Source organism: Emydura macquarii, unplaced genomic scaffold, assembly GCF_026122565.2.
Source record: "Emydura macquarii macquarii isolate MOO-44397 ecotype Brisbane River unplaced genomic scaffold, CSIRO-AGI_Emac_v2 contig_2863, whole genome shotgun sequence".
Classification (NCBI taxonomy): domain Eukaryota; kingdom Metazoa; phylum Chordata; order Testudines; family Chelidae; genus Emydura; species Emydura macquarii.
This window is the reverse complement of record NW_027133000.1, coordinates 3,303,857-3,326,650: the sequence shown is the minus strand read 5'-3', so window position 1 is coordinate 3,326,650 and position 22,794 is coordinate 3,303,857. Positions and strand designations below refer to the sequence as shown.

Genomic DNA, 22,794 nt, shown 5'->3' with positions numbered 1-22,794 from the left:
GCATGGCACAGAGTTATTTACATGGACATCTTACTGGTACTCATTGTCAAAATGATCCCTGAAGGCCTCCCTCATTCGAACAGTCCTCTGTTGTGCCCCTCTAATAGCCCTGACATCTGGTTGCTCAAACTCAGCTGCTAGGCAATCTGCCTCTGCACTCCACTCAGGGGGAAATGTTTCTTCCTTAGATTCACAAATATTATGGAGCACACAGCAGGCAGCGATAACCATGGGAATATTTTTCTCATTTAGATCGAACCATAAAGGCATCACCAGCATGCTTTTAATCTGCCAAACGCACATTCCACGGTCATTCGGCACCTGCTCAGCCTGTTATTGAAGCGCTCCTTGCTGCTGTCCAGGTTGCCTGTATAAGGCTTCATGGGCCGTGGGAATAAGGGGTACACTTGGTCTCCCAGGATCACTATGGACATTTCTATATCCCCCACTGGAATCTTTTGGTCTGGAAAGAAAGCCCCTGCTTGCAGCTTTCAGTCCAGACCATTGTTCCTGAAGATGTGTGCGTCATGCACCTTCCCTGGCCACTCAGCACTGATGTCAGTGAAATGCCCCCGGTGATCCACTAGCGCCTGCAGTACCATAAAGAAGTACCCCTTTCTATGGATCTACTCTGTTGCAAGATGGTCTGGGGCCAAAATTGGGATATACGTGCCATCCATCAACCAGCCACTGTTAGGGAATCCCACTGCTGCAAAGCATCTACTATTTCAGGCACATTTTTAAGACATTCAGTCCTTTGTAGCAGAATGTGATTACTGGTCCTGAACACTTGCGATAATGCAGCTCCAAAGGTGGATTTTCCAACTCCAAACTGATTTGCTACCGACCAGTAGCAGTCTGGAGTTGCCAGCTTCCACATGGTGATCGCCACATGCTTCTCCACCGAGAGGGCAGTTCTCATTCTGGTGTCCTTCCGCCGCAGGGCAGGGGCAAGCTCCACACAGAGTCCCATGAAGGTGGCTTTGTGCATTCGAAAGTTCTGCAGCTATTGTGCGTTATCCTAGATCTGAATAACGATGCGATCCCACCACTCAATGCTTGTTTCACATGCCCAAAAGTGATGGTGCACCATGTTCAGCTGCTCCGTGAATGCCAAAAGCAATCCGGTGTCGCTTCTTTCTATGGCACATAGCAGGTCATGCGCCTCGGATTCCCATTCAGATTGGGAGCTCATGATATACTGCATACCATCCACAATGTGTTCAGAACAATGACCACAAAAGTGGAGAGCAGTACAGGATCCATCCTTTCAGACAGAGATGGCGGGCGCACAGTAAACAGCGGCTGCGAAACACAATCTGCAAAAAAGGCTGCTAAACACAATCAGAAACCCATGGAATGATGGGACAGAAAGCATTACATTATGGGACATTCAGCCCGCACCCTTGATGCACTGCGATCCTCTCTGCCTTCCCACAACTCCCAGCTGCAGAAGGTGGCGAGTTGCACAGTGGGATAACTGCCTACAGTGCACTACTCTTACTGTTGATGCTAGAACACCGAGTGTGAGTGCTGTGTGAATAGGCACAGGGGCTGTAACTTGCATCGACAACACTCAGTAGTGTAGACAAGGCCTGAGAGGTGGTAGCTAGGTCAATGGAAGAATTCTTCTGTTGACCTAGAGCTGTCAACACTGGGGATCAGGTCAGCATAACTTCATCTCCCAGGGGGGTTGGATTTTTCACACCCCTGAGAGACATATCTATGCTGATAAAAGTTCCCAGTGTAGACAAGCCCCTTGGCAGACATTACTGCATCAGTTACACCTCAGGTTTTGAAAGTTTTTCTCACAACTATAACAGCTAGAGAGAGAGACTTAGGGTTGGTCTACACTAGCAAATTAGATCGATCCAGCTAGGTTGCTCAGAGGTCTGAAGAATCCACACCCTTGAAAAATGTAGGTAAGCTGACTTTATAGAGAGCACTAGTTAACAGAAAAATTCTTCTGTTGACCTAGCTACCGGCTCTCAGGGAGGTCGTTTACTACAGTGACAGGAGAACCTCTCCCATTGCTGTAGTGTCTACATCAAACCACTACAGCGGTGGAGTTGCAACACTGCAGCTGTGCCACTGTAGAGTTTTAAGTGCAGACACAGCAATACTGTTTTAAATGAAAATTTAGATTCTGGAGTAAAAGAAAGAAAGAAAGAAAAAGAAATTTGCTCACATTGCTGATATGATCCGACTTAGTTCAAACCCTAATCTTTACCTCCCAGAGATGTTGTAAGGGTATATTCAATGATGTTTAAGAATATAAACTTTAAGAATTCAAAAAAGCAAGTGATGGTTGCAATCTGATTCCTAGATTATGATGATTTATTAGGATTGCAGAAGCACAAAGGGGACTCAGTCTACGATCAGGGCCCCATTGTGCTTAGTCACTGTATAAACATAGAACAACAAAGATGGTCCTTATATATTTGCCCAGTCTTACAGCTAAAATTCTGACAGATATTGGATCTGTGATAGTGGATGGATTCTGGGGATCATGTAGCTGAAATACTATGGCCCTTGAATCATGGTTCCAGGTTTGGTTAAATTAACTTCCCTGGGTTCCCCATTGTTTAAGTCTGTAGCTAAGGTGATGTATATAACAAAAGTCATTTGATAAGCAGAATTTTCAAAAAGGTGAATGCAAGGTGCGGCAATGATGTTCATAGCTCACTGAAGTATTTACGATGGATAGATGGTGTGCTACCTACAAATATCCCAGGTATATTTTAAAGGGTCCCTGTAAAAGTAAATTTGTAAAGTAATGTAAATTTCTAAAGTAATTTTAAAGGGTCCCCTGTAAAAGTAAAGCAGTTTTGTAATGTAAATGCAGTTCAGATGTTGGCAAGATTATGCTGTTTACATTTTTTATGAAGCCTTGATCAGTACATTTAAAAATACAGCTCAAATATGTCCTGTTAGGCGTGGGTTTCTGCAGCAATTTTATAAGCAGTAAAGCAGAATGACCTATCCTCTCAGTCAGACAGAAGCCAAGCTATTTATCAGTCATTTTCAGCTAAACCTTGTATAACATTAGGAAATTTGGCCAGAAAACTAAAGTACTCTGTCCTGCAGGACAATGCTTTAAAAGCTCAGAAGGAAAAGAGCTGCAACCTGACATGCCAAATTAACATGAATATTTATCACTTAAATAGCACTTTCCATGTTCAGATCTCTCTTTAAGCCTGAGGCAATTAAACCTCATAGCACCGCAGTGAGGTAGGTAAATAAGCCATAGAAGTAAATCAGTGTCAGTGTCTCCCGCTCAGGCAGTGGGCGACAGACCCATCCTGGCTTACAGACCTGAAGCAAATACTCAACCTGCAACCATACACTCTACAAGAAGTCCAGTCCAGAAACCTATCCCTGCAACAAACCCCGTTGCCAGCTCTGCCCACACATTGACTCTAGTGACAGCATCACTGGTCCTAACCACATCAATCACACCATAAGGGGCTCATTCACCTGCACATCCACTAATGTTATATATGCCATCATGTGCCAGCAATGCCCCTCTGCCATGTAAATTGGCCATACTGGACTATCACTTCGCAAAAGGATAAATGGACACAAATCAGACAAAAAATAACAACATCCATAAACCAGGCGGAGAACGCTTCAATCTCCCAGACACTCTGTCTCTGACCTAAAAGTTGCTGTACTTCTCCAAAAAACTTCAAAAACAGACTTCAAAGAGAAACTGCTGAGTTAGAAATTATCTGTAAACTTGACACATTCAAACTGGGTTTAAACAGGGATTTGGAATGGCTATCTCATTACAAGAAGTAATTGTTCTGATCACCCTTTCTCACCTCCTACTCAATTGTTGTCATTAGGCCCCAAGTACCTGGCTTTCATCCACATACCCCATTGTTGTCTATGCCTTTAGATATGTATATGTTGCCTCCTATATATGTTGCCAATATTTGCTGTATTATTTCTACCAACTGCATCTGAGGAAGTGGGCTGAAGCCCACAAAAGCTTATGCCTGCTGAAATTAAATGTGTTAGTTTTTAAAGTGCTACAGAACTCTCAGTGTCAGAGAAGCAGAAGAACTAGTAGGTCTTAATACATTGGCCAGTAGATGTATGTGCCCAGTAGAGGGAAAGCAGACCCCTGGCCGCGAAGAGGAGAGAGTGACTGAATAAGAAAAGGAATTTGTAGCCCCCCTTGAGGAACATCCTCCACGAGGGGAGAAAGGCAGGGTAGCGGTGGCACTGACCGGGAGGCAGGCGGAGGAGGGCTGGGGCTGGGGCAGGGAGTTGGCACAGCCAGAGGGGTGTGCGGAGGGAGGATCTCTGCTTGGCAGGGAGGGGGCAAACTGGCGGTAGGTGGCGTGCAGCTTAGAAAGCAGGAGGAGGGGTTTGGCAGGCGGCAGAGCCGAAGACGGGATAAAAGGAAGGTGAGACTAATAGCCCGCTACCGTGCCAGCCCCATCTTCAGCAGGCTCCTGGGACAAGGGCAGCCGGGCGGGCGGGCAGGAGCCAGGTGAAGAGAGAGAAGGGGAGAGAGGCGCCCGGGGGCACCGCTGGCCAGGATGAGCGAGCTGTACAGCAAGGCGGAGACCCTGGAGCTGCGGAGGAAGCACATAGGGTGAGCAAGGCTGGTGCAAGGCGAGGGCGCTGTGGCCGGGAGCCGGGCAGCGGCTGGACAGCGCCGGGCTCTTGGTGCGGGTCTCTCCCCCACCCCGCCAGCCTGCCCGGGCTCCTGGCTTGTCCCCGGGACGCGGCGCGGGGCTAACGGCTTCGCTCCTGCCCAGCCCTGCGGACAGCCCCGGCAAGGGTCTGGCGGGAGAGGCCCCCGTGCGCCCACCCGGCCTCCAGCTGAGCCCGCAGCCCCGTTTCCTTCTGCCAGCCGCGCAGCCCTCCTGTCAGGGCTCCCGCCGGGGCTGGGGGTTATTGCTCCGGACGGCTCCTTTCCCCTTTGGGATCCAGCCCTTCCCGCTGCGCCCTCTGGGTTTCTGCCCCGCAGCTAAACCCGACACAAAGGGGAGGCTGGGGGGGGGGGGGGATTGGGGGATCAGCGTGTGGCTGACTGTACGCCCTGAGCGCTCAGTTACATAAAGCAGCCTACACTGATGTTACATAAAACTAGGATGTTTGTCTTCCCTCCCCTTCCCCCCAGAAGTTCTGCCCGAGCTGGGATCCAGGCCCAGCCGCTGCTCCATTTTCAATATTTTATCCCCAAGTTTAAGGGCCTCTGCCCCGAAAGCTGGAATCCAGAATTAAAGGAATTTTGCCCCCACAATAATGTGTTTTTGCTTCTAAGGTTGTTTTTCTAACACAGTCACCTTTAAATACACTCCATGCTAGCTGAAATCCATGGACGCTGTTTAAATGGAATGGGCATCAGATAATGGGCTTCATACTTAATTACATATTACACCTATACAAATGACCGAAAGAATTCAGAGTAATTAGTATTGTTAAGAGTACATGCTAATACTACTTTCCCCAGAGAACAAAGCATTTCCACAAAACAGTGTGATGACTAAAATAGAAATGGCCCTGTGATCCACAGAGCTATTATAATAATAATTTACAATTCTATAGCTACCTTCACTAAGAACATCAAAGCGCTCTAAAAATTACATACTCCAGAAATTATACAGAGCTACCTGAGGGGAAGCAGTAGCCAGTGGATAATGCATTGCGTAGTTATGTGGAGGGGAAATTTTGGCCAACACCTGCACTTACATAAAGCTTCAAACCAAAGCAGACAAGACAAATCCTGCTGGTTCTTGCACCCATGTAAATTCACAGTAACTGCACTTAAGTTAATTGGCTTACCATTGTAACTGAGAGCAGAACCTAGCATGTGATCTTAGGTTTAAAGGTCTTATCCATAGTGAAAATTACACAGAATTTAGTTCACCTACCTCAGACATATGAAGGACTGAGTCATCCTGTTGATAAACTGTGGCTTCAGAGAATTTAGGCATTTCATAGTTGGTGCTTAAAGTAGTAAACCATCTTCCTTTGGTACCTTCTGTTTGTGTTGCAAAACAATTCTGAGTTTACTTATAACGAATTTAAGTCATCAGACATAGGCAGTACCTCCTCATTGTAGATAACTGGGTGAATGAAATAAAAAGCAAGAAGAAGGTCAGATTTTTAGTTTGTAATTCAGATACTTAAGACTTTGATTGCCTCTTCCTGACAAATTCAGTCTCAAAACTTACTTGTTTAATATACTGCACTTGATAGCATATTACACAAAAGTGAGCACTCTAAAACTATGAAACAGAGTAGAATGCCCAAAATACATTTTTAAATGTTATTGTTTAGTTAATTCATGGGCAAATTTAGCACTCATAAAAATGGGGGTGCTAAAGGGATAGTCTTGAGCGTAACCTAGCACAAATGGCTGTGATGCAGATTCTCTATGCAATTCTGTAGACCTGTTATGCCACTCTTGAGACAAGATTGTACAATTGTGATATAATGGGAAGTAGGATGTGACCATCAAACACTATTTTCTCTCTTGTGACCTGAGTCAGGATTGAAAGAAAATATGAACTGTAGCCTTGTCACTGTGTGTATCTGATACCTATTTATCATTTACTACAAGTTAAATCATATGGTTTCCTCTAGAGCATGTGATCTTAATTAATATTTCACTAGGTCATGCCAAGTGACAAGCTAATTCATCATTGTTAGATATGAAAATACAAAAATGCTCACTGAGTTTCTCATATTATTCTACTGATAATATGCTAACTTGCTTAGATTCCATAGAACCGTATAGTGCCATCAATGGTTTTAATATGCTTAAAAATCAATGTCATCATATAGCATGTGCAGCCTGTCATCTCTAAGGGCTAGATCTCATGATCTGGGAGTCTTGCCTAAGTACAGATTGCAGGTTCAGGCTCTGCTGAGGCAAACAGTCATGGGAACCTCATGGAAAGGATTTACAACTACTAACTGAAAAACTGTAGCTAAGAAATATTTGATAATGTTCAGTCTGCTGCTTTACCTCTGTTTCACTTTTTAATTGTCTTATGGCAGTAGATTTGTAAGAGCAAAGGGGAAATAGCTCTGAATGATGTCTCTAGGTAACAGGCAGAAATTCAGACACTAAATTATTTCAAAGCACTATAGATTACTTTTTATGAGTAACAGTTAGGGTCCATGTACACAATTAATTTTATTGTATCAGGTTACCAGACAACATGGACAGCAAGGATACATTTAGTATAGCAGTTTTATTATTTAGAAACAATCGCATCCATCTTAAATAATTACTATGAAAGATTTCTAAATGCTTTCTCCCTGTTCAGTAATATTTCTGAATATAACTGTATAGTTTGAATATGTTTCAGTGTTGTATGCCCAGAAAAGGGGGGGGGGGGGAAAATTTTTCAAAAGTGTCTAAAAGTGACTTAGGAGCCTGAGTCTCATTGAAAGTCAGTGGGATTTTGGTGCTTTTGAAAATGGGGATTAGCCATCTCAAAATTCCATAAACCTGATTTTCAGAAGTGCTGAGTACCTTTGAAAATTAAGACCACCAAGTGTTGGTAATTTGTTCTAAAATATGAATTCTATAAATATCATACATCAAATTCAGTATTGTCTTCCAATGAATTTTTGGTCATACATTTGGAAAAAATTCTTAAAAATTAATCCTATTTCCAGAGAGTTAATTTTATATAAACTTTCATGTGTAAGTTAATAAGACTGTGTCAGACAAACATAGCCAGACATCAGAGGATACCGCATGGTGCCCATTCCTTTGTGCTCACAGGAAACCATACACAGGATTTTGTACACCGGGACACTCAGGAATGTTAATCCGAACTATGTTTTAAATTTGATGAGTTAAATCATATTTAACACCTATGTGGATGCTTTTATTCAGAATCCAAGTGGCCTTAATTAAATTTAGCCACTGAAATTCTAAATAAGAGTGTCCTCACAGGATTTGAATGTACTTTACACTCATTCCTTTAATTAATTTGAATTAATTTTCCTCAATGTCCCCTTGTAGACAAGCCCTTAGATACAAAAGCAGGGCTTTGAAAATAACCTCCGTAAGGACCTGCTCCTGTTCCCAAAGAAGTCAATGGGAGCCTTTCCATTCATTTTAATGAGTTGCTCAGTCCTCACTTGACCATCCATTAAACTACATAGTATAAAAAAGATTCATGCCTGCTTCACAGGCATTTCATAGAAGTGATGGCATTATTTATCTGTAATATACTGAACGGCTTTCATGATGTTAACATTTCAAGCTTTGTCACTTCACTGATATAACATAATATACACGATGGACATCAGCAGCTGTCTATATGAAGGTAAAGGTGCCTTTGAAGGCAGTGGCAGCTTTGCCTGTGCTATGTCTTCAGGAGTATGTGGGATTTAGTTTTTGTTTTGCTAAGTCCTGAGATCATCAATTCTCTTGAAAGGCAACAATTGAGCAAGCTGAAATAATATTATTTTATACTTTTTTAGACCTTCATGCAAAGTTTTCTTTGCTAAGGACCCTATCAAGATAGTGCGTGCTCAGGGGCAATATATGTATGATGAGAATGGAGAAAAATACCTGGATTGCATCAACAATGTTGCACATGGTAAGTACAAAAACTCCATTGACTAAGTTTGCGTCATTTTATTTAGAAATCAGAAGATCCCTTTTCCAGGCAAGCTGACAATGCTAGATTCAGGAGGGCTCGCTGACTCTGTGTGGTTTAGTAACTGGTCACCTGTCAGTAATTATTAATAATTTGTCTTGTTCAGTTGGCCACAGCCATCCAGAGGTGATCAAGGCTGCAGTGAAACAGATGGAACTGCTCAACACCAATTCCCGATTCCTGCATGACAACCTTGTCCAGTACGCTAAGCGCCTCACAGTTACCCTGCCGGAGAAACTCTCCATTTGTTATTTTGTGAACTCTGGGTATGTCTGAAGGGGTTTTCATTGACACTACTTTATTGCTATTTAACAAGGACACAGTCAAGTGAATTTAAGCCTATATTTTAAACTGTGGGAAAAACAGGATTTAACAAAAGTAATAGAAATGTTTCCATGGTAATTTACTTCTAAATAATCCCAGGAAAAACTCGTTTTGTTCTGGTCAGATGCAAAACATCCTGTGCAGTGTTTGCTAATCTCACCTTGCTCTACTGTCTTAGTGCATGAAAACCAGAAAGTGAAACTTTCTTGCTCTGATTGGAGTCAATGGCAATTTTCCCATTAACTTTATTAGGACCAGATTTGACCTACCACATGGAAGCTTTGAAGCAGTGATGATCCCTTTCTATATAATGACTAGAGGAGACTACAGCAGAAAGAACTGATACCATATATCTTGTGAAAATAGATTTGTGTATTTAGAAACAAGAGGGATTAAAAGAAAGAAGAGAAAACTAAAAAATGAAATTCAGCAGACATTTACTCAGTTGTCTTTGGTTAGTCTTTGTAGAAGCATCGTGTGGGTCTGTTTTAATCAACTATTCTATTTTTCAGTCCAAATAGATTTATAAACCACCATACCTGTCCCTGTGATCTAAATAGATGTCTCAGTGCACCTCTAAAGGGAGTGGAGCTGTTTATTTAGCATAGTTGGGGAGCTTGCACATCTCTGTACCACCTAAAATCTTTATTCAGTCATTGTGATAATGTGGCCCTAGCCTGACCTGTATTCCCCATCGCAAATTTTATTGCTTCTTCTTGTTCCAGCAAATGGATCATTGGTGTATGTGGATTGTACTACATTTTAAAGGAGGCAACATTCCAAGAAAGATGATATATTTTGTTTGGGATGTCTTATTGACCTAAATCTTCTTATAAGATGATCTGATGTACAGTGGGTTGATGGTTAGAGAGTAGGGTGGTTTGGTGCTGAGTGAGAGCCCTGACTTCGGAAATAGATTTGGGTCTTCATATGGAGCCTGATGCTACAAGGCTCTGAGCAGGATCTGGTCCACATAAAGGCTGGGAAGCTGCTGGGCATTTTGTAACTTTAAGATGGGTGGCAGTTGCATTGTTCTCCCAGCTGCTGGCTGCTATGTGGAGTGGCATTATCTGTACAAAGGAGAGGTAAAGTGCCCACAAACAAACAGGGCTAGGGGAATAAAGCATCTCTTTGTTTGCTGATATACAAAGAGCTGTTTTCCCTCTTCTGTGGTATTTCTATTCTGAATCATAGCATTCTAATCTGTATAACAGAGCCTGTTGTGTTAAATGTTTGTATTAATCAATTCCATACCCCTTTTCTGTTTTAAATTAAAATTACTGATAAGTGCTTACTAACCATCTACCTCTGGTGTTGCAATAAACCATCTTATAGCATGTATTGTCCCCTATTGTGTTTATTATTTTGTAGATCTGAAGCCAATGACCTCGCCTTACGACTGGCTCGGCAGTATCGCGGACACCAAGATGTGATCACCCTTGACCAGTAAGTTTGCAGAATAGCATACATGAATGCAGCTAGACATTTCCACAGTATCTTTAGAGGTGGACTCTATACAGTTGTATGGAATATTTCAGCGAAAGATCAGCTTTGTTGCCTTCATGCATACATTGTAGTTAAATATGGAAGATTCCATTTAAAGTGATGGTAATTAGGTTTTGGGACACAATCTGACAGCAGCATGTAAACTGAGATCTGAAGGGACACAAAAATTTGGTAGGCCTGAAAGCTGACCTACCATGAAAGATGTCAAACTGGGCCAGATCTCTCACTCTTATGCAGGCAAAACATTGAGAGCTACATTCAATTAACGTTTTGCCTGGGTGACAACTACAGGACTAAAAAACTTACAATTCCATTTATGTGGGTTTGTGGTGCGGTCAGAGGGTGGGCTAGTTGATCCATGCTGTTATTTTTTAAAAAATCCTAGACACATGCTCTGTGATTCACAGTGGCCAAACTGGTGCTACAACATTAAGAATTAACTTTTCAAAAGGACTGATGCCCAGCTTCCCTTTTGCCATGTGGTGCAGCTATAAAATTTGTGCCTCCATAATTTACTGGAGCAAATCCGAGTGCTTGTGTCTGTGACTTTCTGATTTGCAGCCATCTTTTAGGGTCTGCTAAAGTCTGACAACATTTACTAAATCCCAGATTTAAGGGCCGTTGTGGAATACCCCTAGTGGAGAGAATCCCAACACGCAAGTGCCAGAGGCAGGGCACAGCTGGTGGGACATGGAAGGCTGGAGGTGAGAGGCCAAGGTATACTTGGTCCCAGTGCTTCTACATCCTTTCAAAATCCTACTGGCCACTGTTACAGGTGGACTTAGGAAGACATCAACTTTTTCTGTCCTTGCAACGGCAGGAATGAATTTGGTTTATTGGTTCCAATCCTGCTCCAACTGAAGTAAAAAATAAGACTCCCCCTGCCTTCACTAGGTTCAGGATTGGTCAGATTAACTTGAGTAGCCCTCACAAACACCACCCCTGTGTTTCTTGGTACTTTTTTTTTTTATTCTGGGTTGTGTGCGTGTAGTTGTGAATTTTAGCTTCTCTAAAACCTTAATGATAGTGATTTTGCATTTAACTCTCATGCAGTGCTTACCATGGTCATGTTTCATCTCTGATTGACATTAGTCCATATAAATTTAATCAGCTGGGGAAGAAGGGCAAAAAAGAGTTTGTGCATGTGGTGAGTACTTTTTCAATTGCATATAAAATGACTGTACTTTGTAGGTGTTTTTTCCCCTTCTTCTAGAATCATTTCAAAATCTGCCTGGGTGCTGGCTCTATTTCCCCAGATTAAATTATTCCTAACTGGTCAGACTACACACTCCTGTCATTTTGCATCAAAGGATTAAATTCAGCAGAAATGTTTGCTGCTGGATTTGAAAGAAGTGACTTTTTATTAGCTTTCATGCTGAATTCCCTCATGCTATTATCATGAATTGTGATTATTATGTAATGATATATGGGTAACAAAACCAGGAAACAGCTGTTGGGTAATTAGCGCTTACCTGGTTAAAGCTAGAGTTGGCCCACAGTGGCAAAGCTCCAGCCCAAAGTAATATATATGACTCTATCTAGCTGTCTCCCACTTTATAACTGGTTATCATAGAATCATAGAATATTAGAGTTGGAAGGGACCTCAGGAGGTCATCTAGTCCAACCCCCTGCTCGAAGCAGGACTAACCTCAGCTCTCCATGCCAACGCCGTTCCCAGGCGGGTTTCTACCTTCCAATGACCCCATCTGATCCTGGGACCCCTCCCCACTCAGTTTGTAGGGGTTGGCAAGGCTGTGCAGCAGGTCCACCTTCTTCACAGAATAGGAAGCCAAGTGGTAGAAATGAAGCACAGGTTTTTTGTGGAAGGAAGGGGCATCAACCTTTCTTGCAGACTGTAAGAATTGGAGTCACTTTGGACCCTGGTGCAGGAACTGGCAATGGCTGTGGGCCCTAATGAAAACACTGGGAACCGTTCAATAGAAAATGAATATTGAAAGGAGGCATGCATTTGAAATAAATTCTGATTATTTCAGGCTCCTGCGCCAGATATCTACAGAGGAAAATATAGGGAAAATCATCCAGATCCAGCAAGTGCTTATGCAGGTGATGTGAAAAAGATTATTGAAGAAACTGAGAAGAACGGGCGCAAGGTTTGTAGCGTGAGCTGTAGAAACACTAACTCTGTGCAACTTTAATAATGAAATGACATCTTGGCAACAGAATGGGGGGAAAGGAGACAAAAGATCAGCATCCATACAGTGCAATTTCCTCTCCTTTTCTGCCTTCACTCTTTTGTTATGGGTTTTATATTCTAAGGCTTCCATTTTCCCCTTGATGCACTTTCATAACCCCATTACTATCCATGAAAGTTATATGCAAGGATCAAGAGGAGAAAAGACTCATAAAGGAGCAAATAAATCCAAAATTGTTTAATTCACTATTTTGTTAGTCTTTGAAAAACAAGTCAAACTTTCAAGTCCTGTTGAGAGAGAATAGTGGAAGTCCTAGACAGGATATGTAGAAAACAATTGCCAGGAGAACAGATAAATAAGGAAACTCATCATTGCAGTCAAGCACCTTGAGATACATTTATTGCACTTTAAGCCTTGTGGCTTGGAATCCATGTAAAGCTGATAACAACCACTCCTAACTTCTATAAAATTTTATTTAGAATGTCTGTTGCTTCCTGGGGCAATTCTCATTTTGTTGAAGAGTGCTAGGGATTGATCTAAAAGCCTGCTGAAGCCAATAGAAAGACTGCAATGGGTACTGAATCAGTTTCCTTTTAGTCCAGAGGATTAGATCACCTGTCTTTTAGTTTCTTCGTCAATTTTTCTTCTTTTTTTGACTAACGGACAGTTTTTTTTCTTTTCTTGTCTTCCTCCTTTTTTCCCTCCTTTTGCATATCTTCTTAGGTTTTGGTGACGTAGACCTGTGACAGGACAAGTTGTGATAAAGGCTAAAGTCTCACATGCTATGGGGAGCCTCGTACTGTTTGGCTGTAGTGTGCCTCTTCGAATATAGTGTACGCTTCTTTACACGTTACTGCTCGACCTTGTTTCCAGGAAGACTGCACTGCTGTCCGGCTCGAGTGTACCTGTTGATGCTCAGGGAGGGTTGTACAAGTGGTGTGGGAGGCAATCTGTTAAATAGCAGACTTGTGGTGACGCTCCTGGGAGATCGGGGGTAAAAACTGTCTGTGCTGCACTGCAATGTAAAACGTCATGTTCCAGTGTATCTGATCTGCTGCTGTTGCCCATCCTGATTTGGAATAACTTCTTTTTTCATTCCTAGCAACTGGAATTACTTGACCTATAGATTTTCTTTTGTGGAGTGCCTTGCCATAATGTATTTCTTGTTTAGTCATTTGCATGAGGCAGGGGTGCCCAAAGCATAGCCAGGGTGTTCTAAAAATGCAAACTCTGTCTCTGCCCTTTCCCTGGTCACCACAGGTTTCTATTGCTGATGTTCCATAACATTAAGCAGTGTCTATTACTCTATCAGGGCAAATCACAAGTACCAGTAAGTATGTATTTTTTAAATGAAATTTCTATTTAAACTTACATGCACATTATGAGCCTGATACAACTCCCACTGAGGCCAGTAGGACATGAGTGGCTGTTGGATTAGGTCCCAGATGTGGCCCTTCGATTCCTGGCAGGCTGCCAATGTGGCCCTCGGTGTTGCAAATTTGGGCACCCTGAATGGAAATCTTATGCCATCGCCATTGACAACAAATCGCTGTCCAACCCAGCATGTTATCGGAGTTATTAAAGTAACCCAGGTCTTTAAAAGCTTTTTTCTGTAAGTGTTAGCTTATTTGCAAAGGCTAGATAGAGGAACATTGCTCTTATTTCATCTTCTTTTGCGTAGATTGCGGCCTTTATTGCTGAATCCATGCAGAGTTGCGGAGGCCAAATAATTCCACCTGCAGGCTACTTCCAGAAAGTGGCAGAGTATGTACAATACTTGGCATGGGCATAGCTGAGCAGTTACACAGAGTAATAGGTTGAGGCTATAGGCTTATTCTAGTAATCCATTAGGGGTTTTTTGTCCTTCGTTTTTGTTCCACAACTTAAATGCCATTACGTAATTCATGACCAATGGAATTTTTAGTTATAAATCACTTTACAAAATATAATCCATGGGTTTATCATTAAAAAGGAATCAAGTGGCTTGAAATGGAGTAATTTAAACACCAACCATAAAATGCAGTCATGGGGTTTTGTCTGAAATCTTCTAAATTAATTGTATGCTCCTCAGGGCAGGGACTGAATCAAATAATAAACTTCTGTAACACATCCTCCTTTGTGCTAAAATTAGGCCTGAACACTAGAATCCTATTATGTGGTGTGGCATTTGGACTGTTCCTTTTGTTTTCAGATATGTGCATAAAGCAGGTGGCGTATTCATAGCAGATGAAGTCCAGGTTGGTTTTGGTCGAGTTGGGAAACATTTTTGGGGTTTCCAGCTGCAAGGCAAAGACTTCGTACCTGACATTGTCACCATGGGAAAGCCAATTGGTAATGGCCATCCAATGTCTTGTGTGGTTACAACAAGAGAGATTGCTGAAGCCTTCAGTGCCTCTGGATTGGAATATTTCAACACGGTAACTTTCCAGATGAAAGTTTTCCTTTTTTCCTCCTACAATAACTTTAGTCTGCATTCAGTGCTTGCAGAAGATGCTGAGTTGATATGGCTGGAGAACTGTAGGCCCAAGTTTAAAAAAAAAAACTCAGCATCCGCCTTTGGGGCCAGATTTTCAAAAGAGTTCTGGTCCCATTTAGACACCTGAAAGGAAGCGGTCAGGTTTTCAAAAGTGCTTAACACCCAGCAGCTCCCATTGAGAATCCAAATTCCATGGGGCCCTTAATTTCTTTACCTCTCAGAGGGCAGCTAAACATTCTCACTGTATCAGGAAACATTGGAGCTGTGCAGATATCACAAAGCCACAGTTTTGATTTTGTCTTGCCTGTTCAGTCTGATGTCTGCCATATTTTCGACTGTGATTGAGCCTTGCCAGTAACTGCAGTGAAGTTCTACTACTTAGACTAAGTCCTTTTAAGCTTCAGATTGCAGGGGTTCTGGGATGTGGCTGGGGAATTGTGCGACTGGGATACAGTAAATGTTGTTGATAAGAAGGTTGGAAAAAATACCATCAGGGTCGATTCTTTAAAAGAATGAACTATCATAATGTTACATCCTGTCCAGCACAAGATAATGGCTCATGTTGTCCCTCAGAGCTCGTATATAGAGAGGGATACTGAACATGGATCTTACCTTTCCCATATGGAAGGTGGGTTGACTGCCCCAATACCATCATCCCTTTCTCTCTCACACAGTCGCTGGACCAGGAAGGTGATGCAGGCCAGTAGTTGCACAGCTTCTGAATCTACCAAAAAAAAAAAAAAAAAAAAGATTAGATATTTATATGGATCACAAGGATATCCAGAGTTACAAAAGTTAATGCAACAAAATGAGTATTGGAAAAGAGATAAAACTCATGTTTTGGGGCTTAAACTGCTTTTTAATGATTAAAGGTTAGGGTGAGACCTTCAGGGTTGTATGGGCGGGGAAGGAAATGGGATAGACTTCCCCACATCTGCCTACTGCAGGGTTTCTTGCAGCTGCCTCTGAAGCATCCAATACTGTTCATTGTCTATAAAAGGATACGGGACTATATGGATCTCAGGTCTGATGTAGCATGGCAATTTCTGTTATCAAAACCTGAGGGTGAGGAGCAACAATTGGAGAGGGACACCTTGTCTGCACCCCATGCATTGCATGGTTGGGGTGAGAGGGTCCAGGGAGGGAGGATCCTGTATCCCATTTTCCTCCTAAGCAACCAAGCAGGCACTAACCACAATCTTTCCTAAAGTCCCTTTCTTTAAGCTTTGCTCACAGCTTAGTGACTTGGGAAGTGTTAGTGAAGCCCCCATGGATGGAGGTGGAACAGAATTTCAACCAATTTGTTTTCTCATTTGTCTTTGCCTTCAGTTTGGAGGCAATCCAGTGTCCTGTGCTATTGGCTTGGCTGTGCTCGATGTAATTGAAAAAGAAGATCTCCAAGGAAATGCCATACGAGTTGGAAATTATCTCACAGAGCTGCTGAACAAACAAAAGGAAAAACATCCTTTAGTAGGAGATGTCAGGTAGGTACCTCAGGTACAATCAAGAAGCTCCCAGGCAGAAGGTTGGACAAAGAAGTGGTTATTCTGTTACCCCAGTAGGCGAAGAATATAGGACAAAAATGAGAAAATTGTAAATAATGATTATGTCTTGTTTTTATTTGTAAATTATCCCCCCAAAATGGATCCCATACGATTTCCTGGTTTTTGTTTTTATTCATGTTATGGGTTAAAATCCAAATCCAAACTGCAGGTATAAAAGACAACAAATCAAGTTACGGGTAGTTTGGACCTACAGGAGATAATGAGAAGTTTTTCTCTTTAACTGACAAAGCAACCTTATTAAACCAGCTAAATGTATATCTATACAATTAGCATTGAAGAACTTAGTACTTGAAAGTGTAGTATCTTTATATAGTTCACTCGCTGGAATTGGTGGAGTAATGTTACTATCTGTGCAAGAGAAGGGTTTTACTACTGGACAGTGGATCTTATCCTTCTTCCTCCTTTTGTTTTCTAGGGGTATTGGTTTGTTTGTTGGAGTAGATCTGGTGAAGGATCAACAAAAGAGAACACCTGCCACAGCTGAAGCCCAGCATATCATCTACAAGTAAATATTTATCTTCTGTATCCATGCATAAAAGCACCTTGGTGCAATCTCTATCTAACCATTTGCCAGCCTTTTCTTAAGGAGGTTGAAAACCTTGATTTTTCTCCAGCAGATGTACATACATGACTTTAACTGGAAATTAATGTAATCTTTGATTAGCATTAGAAAACTCAGACAGTGGCCCAAACCCTGACATGGTGTAAGTAGATGTAATTCCCTGGACTTCAGCATTGTTACCTCTATGGACAACAGATCTGAGTTTGGTCTGATGCACCTCTCTGAATCCTGGCATATGCAAGTTACATTGTGCCCTTAGATGCCTTTTTACATACACATCATTTGTTTTCTGCGCAGACTGAAAGAACAGCGGATCCTTCTGAGTGCAGATGGACCCCATAGAAACATTCTGAAATTTAAACCACCCATGTGCTTCACTATGGAAGATGCAGAGCTTGTAGTGAGCCAAATTGATGAGCTCCTCACAGGTATGCAAGCATTATAGAACATTCCTCCTTGTTCATTTTCAAATGACGTAGGAAATCCTCTGAAACCACTGAAATCTAGGCCATCATGTGCAGAAAATGTCAGCAAAGATTCACAGGAAAGCTAGATTTCAGAACTTTATTTTCCCCCTCCTTGAGAGATCTATTCTCTTAGCTCTATCCTAACACACTTTCTTAATGCAGTTGATTATATACTATGTGTAGGACCCTTTATTTACATCTATGCCAACCTGTCAGGCCAAATCCTGCACTTATCTCTGCCACAATCCCATTATTTATTATTGTCTGTTTGTTTCTGGTGGTGCCCCTAACATGCTAGGCAGCAGAGTTTCTGCCCTGAAGGATTTTGAAGTTAAAGGGGTTGCAGAAGGTGTAAGTCATCACAGCATTTGGCCCACTGACGTTACAGAGGTTGCACCGGTGTTGGATAGATCAGTAAACGGCTAAACTTTTCAAAATGACCTTTAATATTGGATTCCTGAGTTTTTCATTGCACAACTTGCAACATGATGGGTCAAATTCTGCTCTTCTTTACCCCCCTGCAAACCTTCAGACTCCTCTGTCCTGTGCCAGGGAACTGGCCCAGTACTGAACGACCCCAGAATTGTGTGAACGTAAAGGCACCGCTACATTCTCTACTCCTCATCTGTATTGAGTACTCCTTGGCCACAGCTGAGGATCTGGCCCAGTGGAGTTACTCTGGTGTAAATAAAGTCAAAATTAGGCCCTTTATTTATGAGTCGATCTGAAGGCAGATCTGTACAGAAGTGCTAAGCTTGTAAATTTCACCTCTGCTCTAAATGCCCACCATTCTCAGGCTACTAGTCATCATAATTCACCATTCTCCAAAGAGAGGTGTTAGAAAGGGTTAAGTAGTTCTTCAGTTAAGCTATTATCTTTCTATGCTATAAATATGCGGCTAGTAATTCAAGCGCAGTACTTCCTAGGTAATAGACATTCAGCCTTTTTATGGGTGCTGTTATTAACAGTGACAATGCTTGGCAATAAAAAGGTGATCATTGAATGCTTTTGCTTGATTTAGCTTTGGAAGAAGCAACTGGAGCCAGTACAAGAAATGGAAGATCTACAATTCCACAACATAAGAGAAAAGTATGTTTTTCCTTTTTGATGTCTTAAAAAAATAGGTATTGGGAGAAGCACATACAAATTACTTTAGTGGAGATATAGCATAAATGCATAGGTGTAAGTGATCTAGACTGACGTAACTGAGATCAGAATTTGATCTATGATAAAAGAAGATGGAAAGCAGTCTGTAAGATTCCTGTTACTGAACAAATATGAAGAGCTGAGTAACAGACTGTACCCTTTAAACATTATTTTCAAAAGGTTCCAAGGATTTCACTTCCATCTTATATCTTTGAGTATGAATAGCCTTCTTGATTGGACCCCATAGACTGTAATGTTAGCCTTGGACAAAACTTTTATATAATTCCTCGTGCACTAAAAATATGCATATTACATATAGCCCTGAAAAGTTCTCTAAAGAGCATGTACTATGTGTATTTTCTGATGATGTCTAGAATGGCTGGAGAGCAATAAATGAACCTCTCAGTGGGATGACTATTAAGGGATCCTATGCTAATGGCTACTCTAGAAATACCATAAATGAGACCTAAGCCTTCTCTTGCATACATCTGTGTAAAAGTGCAGTAACTCCATTGATCTGGATGGAATGATTTCACTCTAAAAGGAGAATCAGGCAGTTTCCTAACCCTAAAGTCAAAGTTCATAATTAGAAATTGATGCAAACATGCTTATTCATTGAAACTTTGTGTGTTTCAGGTGATTAATGAAGTGAATTCCCAGTCAGACTGTATTAGTGAAAGCATCAACCATAGCAGCGGAACAGCTTGCAGACAAGAAAATGGCTTGCATGCTGATAACTGTGTAGTGCCATGTAAAAGAATCAGAACATGAAAGGAGAAGCTCTTTTTTGACCAGTATATTAAAAAAAAAAAAAAAAAAAAAAAGGAGGATGAGTGGATGTGTATAAGTATCATACTGATTATTCAGGGTCCAATCCTGCCTTCCTTACACGAGCAAGACTCCAGTTAGCTTTATTGGGAGTTTAAAATACATTTTCACCAATATAAGGACTGCAGGGTCAGGCCTTTAACTTAACCAGGTAGGTTAAAATAAATAATTAAATAAAATACACACAGTTCTAAATAATTTTTTTGATTTTTAACCCTTGTGGGTCATATTTAAACCTGATATAAGTAGATGCCACTCTATTGAACTGCATGGAGTTGCACCTGGTTATTTAAGGTCTGAATTTGGCCCATTGTGCTTAATAAGCATGGACACACAGCATCAATCCTATTAAATTCTACACATTTTACTGTATTTGAAATTTCAGTATCCAATATTGAGATGTTAATTACTTTCCATGTTTTAATGGCTCAGTTTACAACACAAAGCTTGACAGACAATTCACACTGGAAGAAGATTTAGGACCTATGAACCAGATCCTCAGCTGATGGAAATTGGCATAGCTGTAGTGAGGAGAATAGAACTCTGCCAAATTTATATCCTGTAAGAATTGAGTTGGGGGTGTATGTATAATTATATGAACATGTGTATGCAAGGTTTTCTCACTTAGAGATGAAAAGAGCTTGGATCATAATTTTCTACATAGAAAGTGACTTTATAATTTGTTAAACTTTTTATCATGGGTAAGTGGCAATCTTCCCAGTAAAATTTACTGTAAAGAGAATCTGTTTAAAACAAAAGGCACCTATTTCCATGCATAACAAATTCAGGAAGATTTTAAAAATCAATTACTTTAACCTCAGAATAGCATGAAAAATGAGATTTCCTGGGGTAACCCCAAATTGCATTCTTATGATTTTAGACATTTTTAGTCTAGCCTCATACAAAATAGGGTCTGATCCTTTGAAATGCTGAATACCATCAACTCCTGTTGAGGTTAGTCAACAGAACTTGAGGGTGCTCTGCACCTGGCAAAATTGGGACCTCATATAACATTTGTTACATTACTAAAAAGGGAGTTCCACAGAACAGAGAGAGAGACAGAACAAACTAACATCAGGATCAGACTGTACTCTTACTCCAGCTTCCCACATGGATTTGGGTGGGAGGAGAATCCAGAGTAGCTGAGCTGGTTTCCTTCGCTCACCCAGCCTAGGCACTTTGGACTTGTTTTTCTGCCTCTGGCAGTAAAATGGACCTTGCATTGCACAGTGTGTGTGTGTGTTAAAGTTGGATCAGGTCTCTCAAATGCCACAGTTTTAATGCATGCACAAGTAAGCTTTATGGAAAAAATTGAGGGCTTTTAAAAATGAGTTATATTTACTTTAACAAAACTAAAATATGGCTTTATAATCAATCATTTACCAAGTCTTGCTGTTTTATACTAGCTGTAAATGACTTTTCATTAATTGCGTACGATGACTGAAAACTAAGAGGTACTGCTATTTGTAGTCAGTCTTATCTAGTTTTATGCCTTCAGCCATTATGTTATATTGATATTTTCTGTATGAACTCTTCTGGTAACATCAAGCCAGCTCATTATCTGTTCAGTGGTCCTTACTTATTCTAAAAATTAAAGCTATTTGTAACCATGGAGATCTTGTGCACTGTTTTGAATTTAATAATTTACTCTTTTAAACACCCATTTAGTTAATTAGGAAAGTAGTGCTTACTGCTGTCTATCTCCCTGAAACAAGGGTTGGCTGTAAATTAACTGTTATATACAGGTGTAGCCTACTCATGATATAACATGCCTTTATTACGCAGATTATAAACTAGTCAGGTCTTGCTTATACTGGAATCTAAAATGGAATTTAGCACCTTCCTAGAACTCTCTTTAAACACTTCATAAAAAAAAGTATATCATTTAGAAACAAGAGAAGATCTACATACTATATCTGTGACAGACTCATTTTAACATAGTATATATTCCCATGCAGCTGATTAATAGAGTACAGATCCTCAAAACACCTAGGCCTTAACTGTATGAGAATGATACATGGTATATGTAAGTTTTTTAAACCCATTTCATTAAACCAGTGCCTGTGGGAGTTAGTCACTGAGATACTTTTGAAAATCTCACTTGGTGCCAATCTGCACCTTTAGATGCCTAAATACCACTACAGATCTGGCTCTATGCTGCCTTCAATTGCAAATATAAACCGAAGAGTGGGGCTGGCTGCTGTCCCTTCAGTTTATAGTCAGCCTCCTTCCCTGGCCTGTGTGGGCTCTCTCCTGACAAGGATTTGAAAATGTGGTGTTAGATTGTGCTAACTAAAACTTCTAAACTAGGCAAGTTTTCCTTTGTTACGTGCTAAACTGGTTGAGTTAAAATCTAGGCTCCTTCCTTTGCTTTAACTATATTCAGTCAGTGGCATCACCTCAAAATGGAAAAGACAAAACCAGAAGAACAGCTACTTTGCTGCAGTAACAGGTGACTCATCCCAGGCCACCAGATTATCAAAGTAGAGAACAGGTAAAGATTAAATGACAAGATCAATATGTAAGGAAAGAGGAACAAAGGTAGCTTTAGCTACTGACAGTCATTACCCTGAATGGTGGAGCTATGAGGAACACAGCTGATGATGGTGTGGGGGGCAGAAGCTAGTGCGATTCAGAGGTGGCTGAAGACTTCTATTGAGGGAGTATAGTGCTATGAACTTCAACAGCTGCTGAAGATTTGGACATGGGATGGAGATGGAAGGATCACATTCTAAGTCAAACTGCACCCAGCACTATGTGGGTGCACAAAGGGGAAAGGGTGCAAGAAGGCTTCTTCCGACTCTTGAATGCACAGTCAAAATGCCAGTGTTTGTGCACTCAGACAGTATTTTGCTACCAGCCACATTTACATTCCCTTAAAAGGTTTGTCTGCAAGTCAAGGTACATAACAAAGCCTGGGGAGAGGAGGGAGGAGAGAGTGCATTTTCTGCCCTCTCTTAGAGTAGGTCTCCACTGCAGTTAGAACCCCGCGACTGGCCCATGTCAGCTGACTCAAGTTTGTAGGGCTCAGTCTAAAGGGCTGTTTAATTGTGGTGTAGCTGTTCTACTGGGCCCCTTGCACCAGCTGGCACGGGCCAGTCGTGGGTATCTAATTGCAGTGA

At 41.4% G+C, this 22,794-nt stretch overlaps 1 protein-coding gene across 1 annotated transcript; it reads left to right on the top strand.

The window, feature by feature from the left end:
* Nucleotides 1–4,429: 4,429 nt before the first annotated feature.
* Nucleotides 4,430–21,286, top strand: ETNPPL (ethanolamine-phosphate phospho-lyase). Its single transcript, XM_067568261.1, has 13 exons — nucleotides 4,430–4,606; nucleotides 8,467–8,585; nucleotides 8,752–8,911; nucleotides 10,341–10,415; nucleotides 11,529–11,622; nucleotides 12,470–12,586; nucleotides 14,310–14,392; nucleotides 14,820–15,045; nucleotides 16,434–16,588; nucleotides 17,085–17,174; nucleotides 17,529–17,659; nucleotides 18,720–18,787; nucleotides 19,481–21,286. Exons 1-13 carry the CDS (start codon nucleotides 4,551–4,553, stop codon nucleotides 19,613–19,615), a joined length of 1,509 nt encoding a protein of 502 aa, XP_067424362.1. The 5' UTR covers nucleotides 4,430–4,550; the 3' UTR covers nucleotides 19,616–21,286.
* Nucleotides 21,287–22,794: the final 1,508 nt, after the last annotated feature.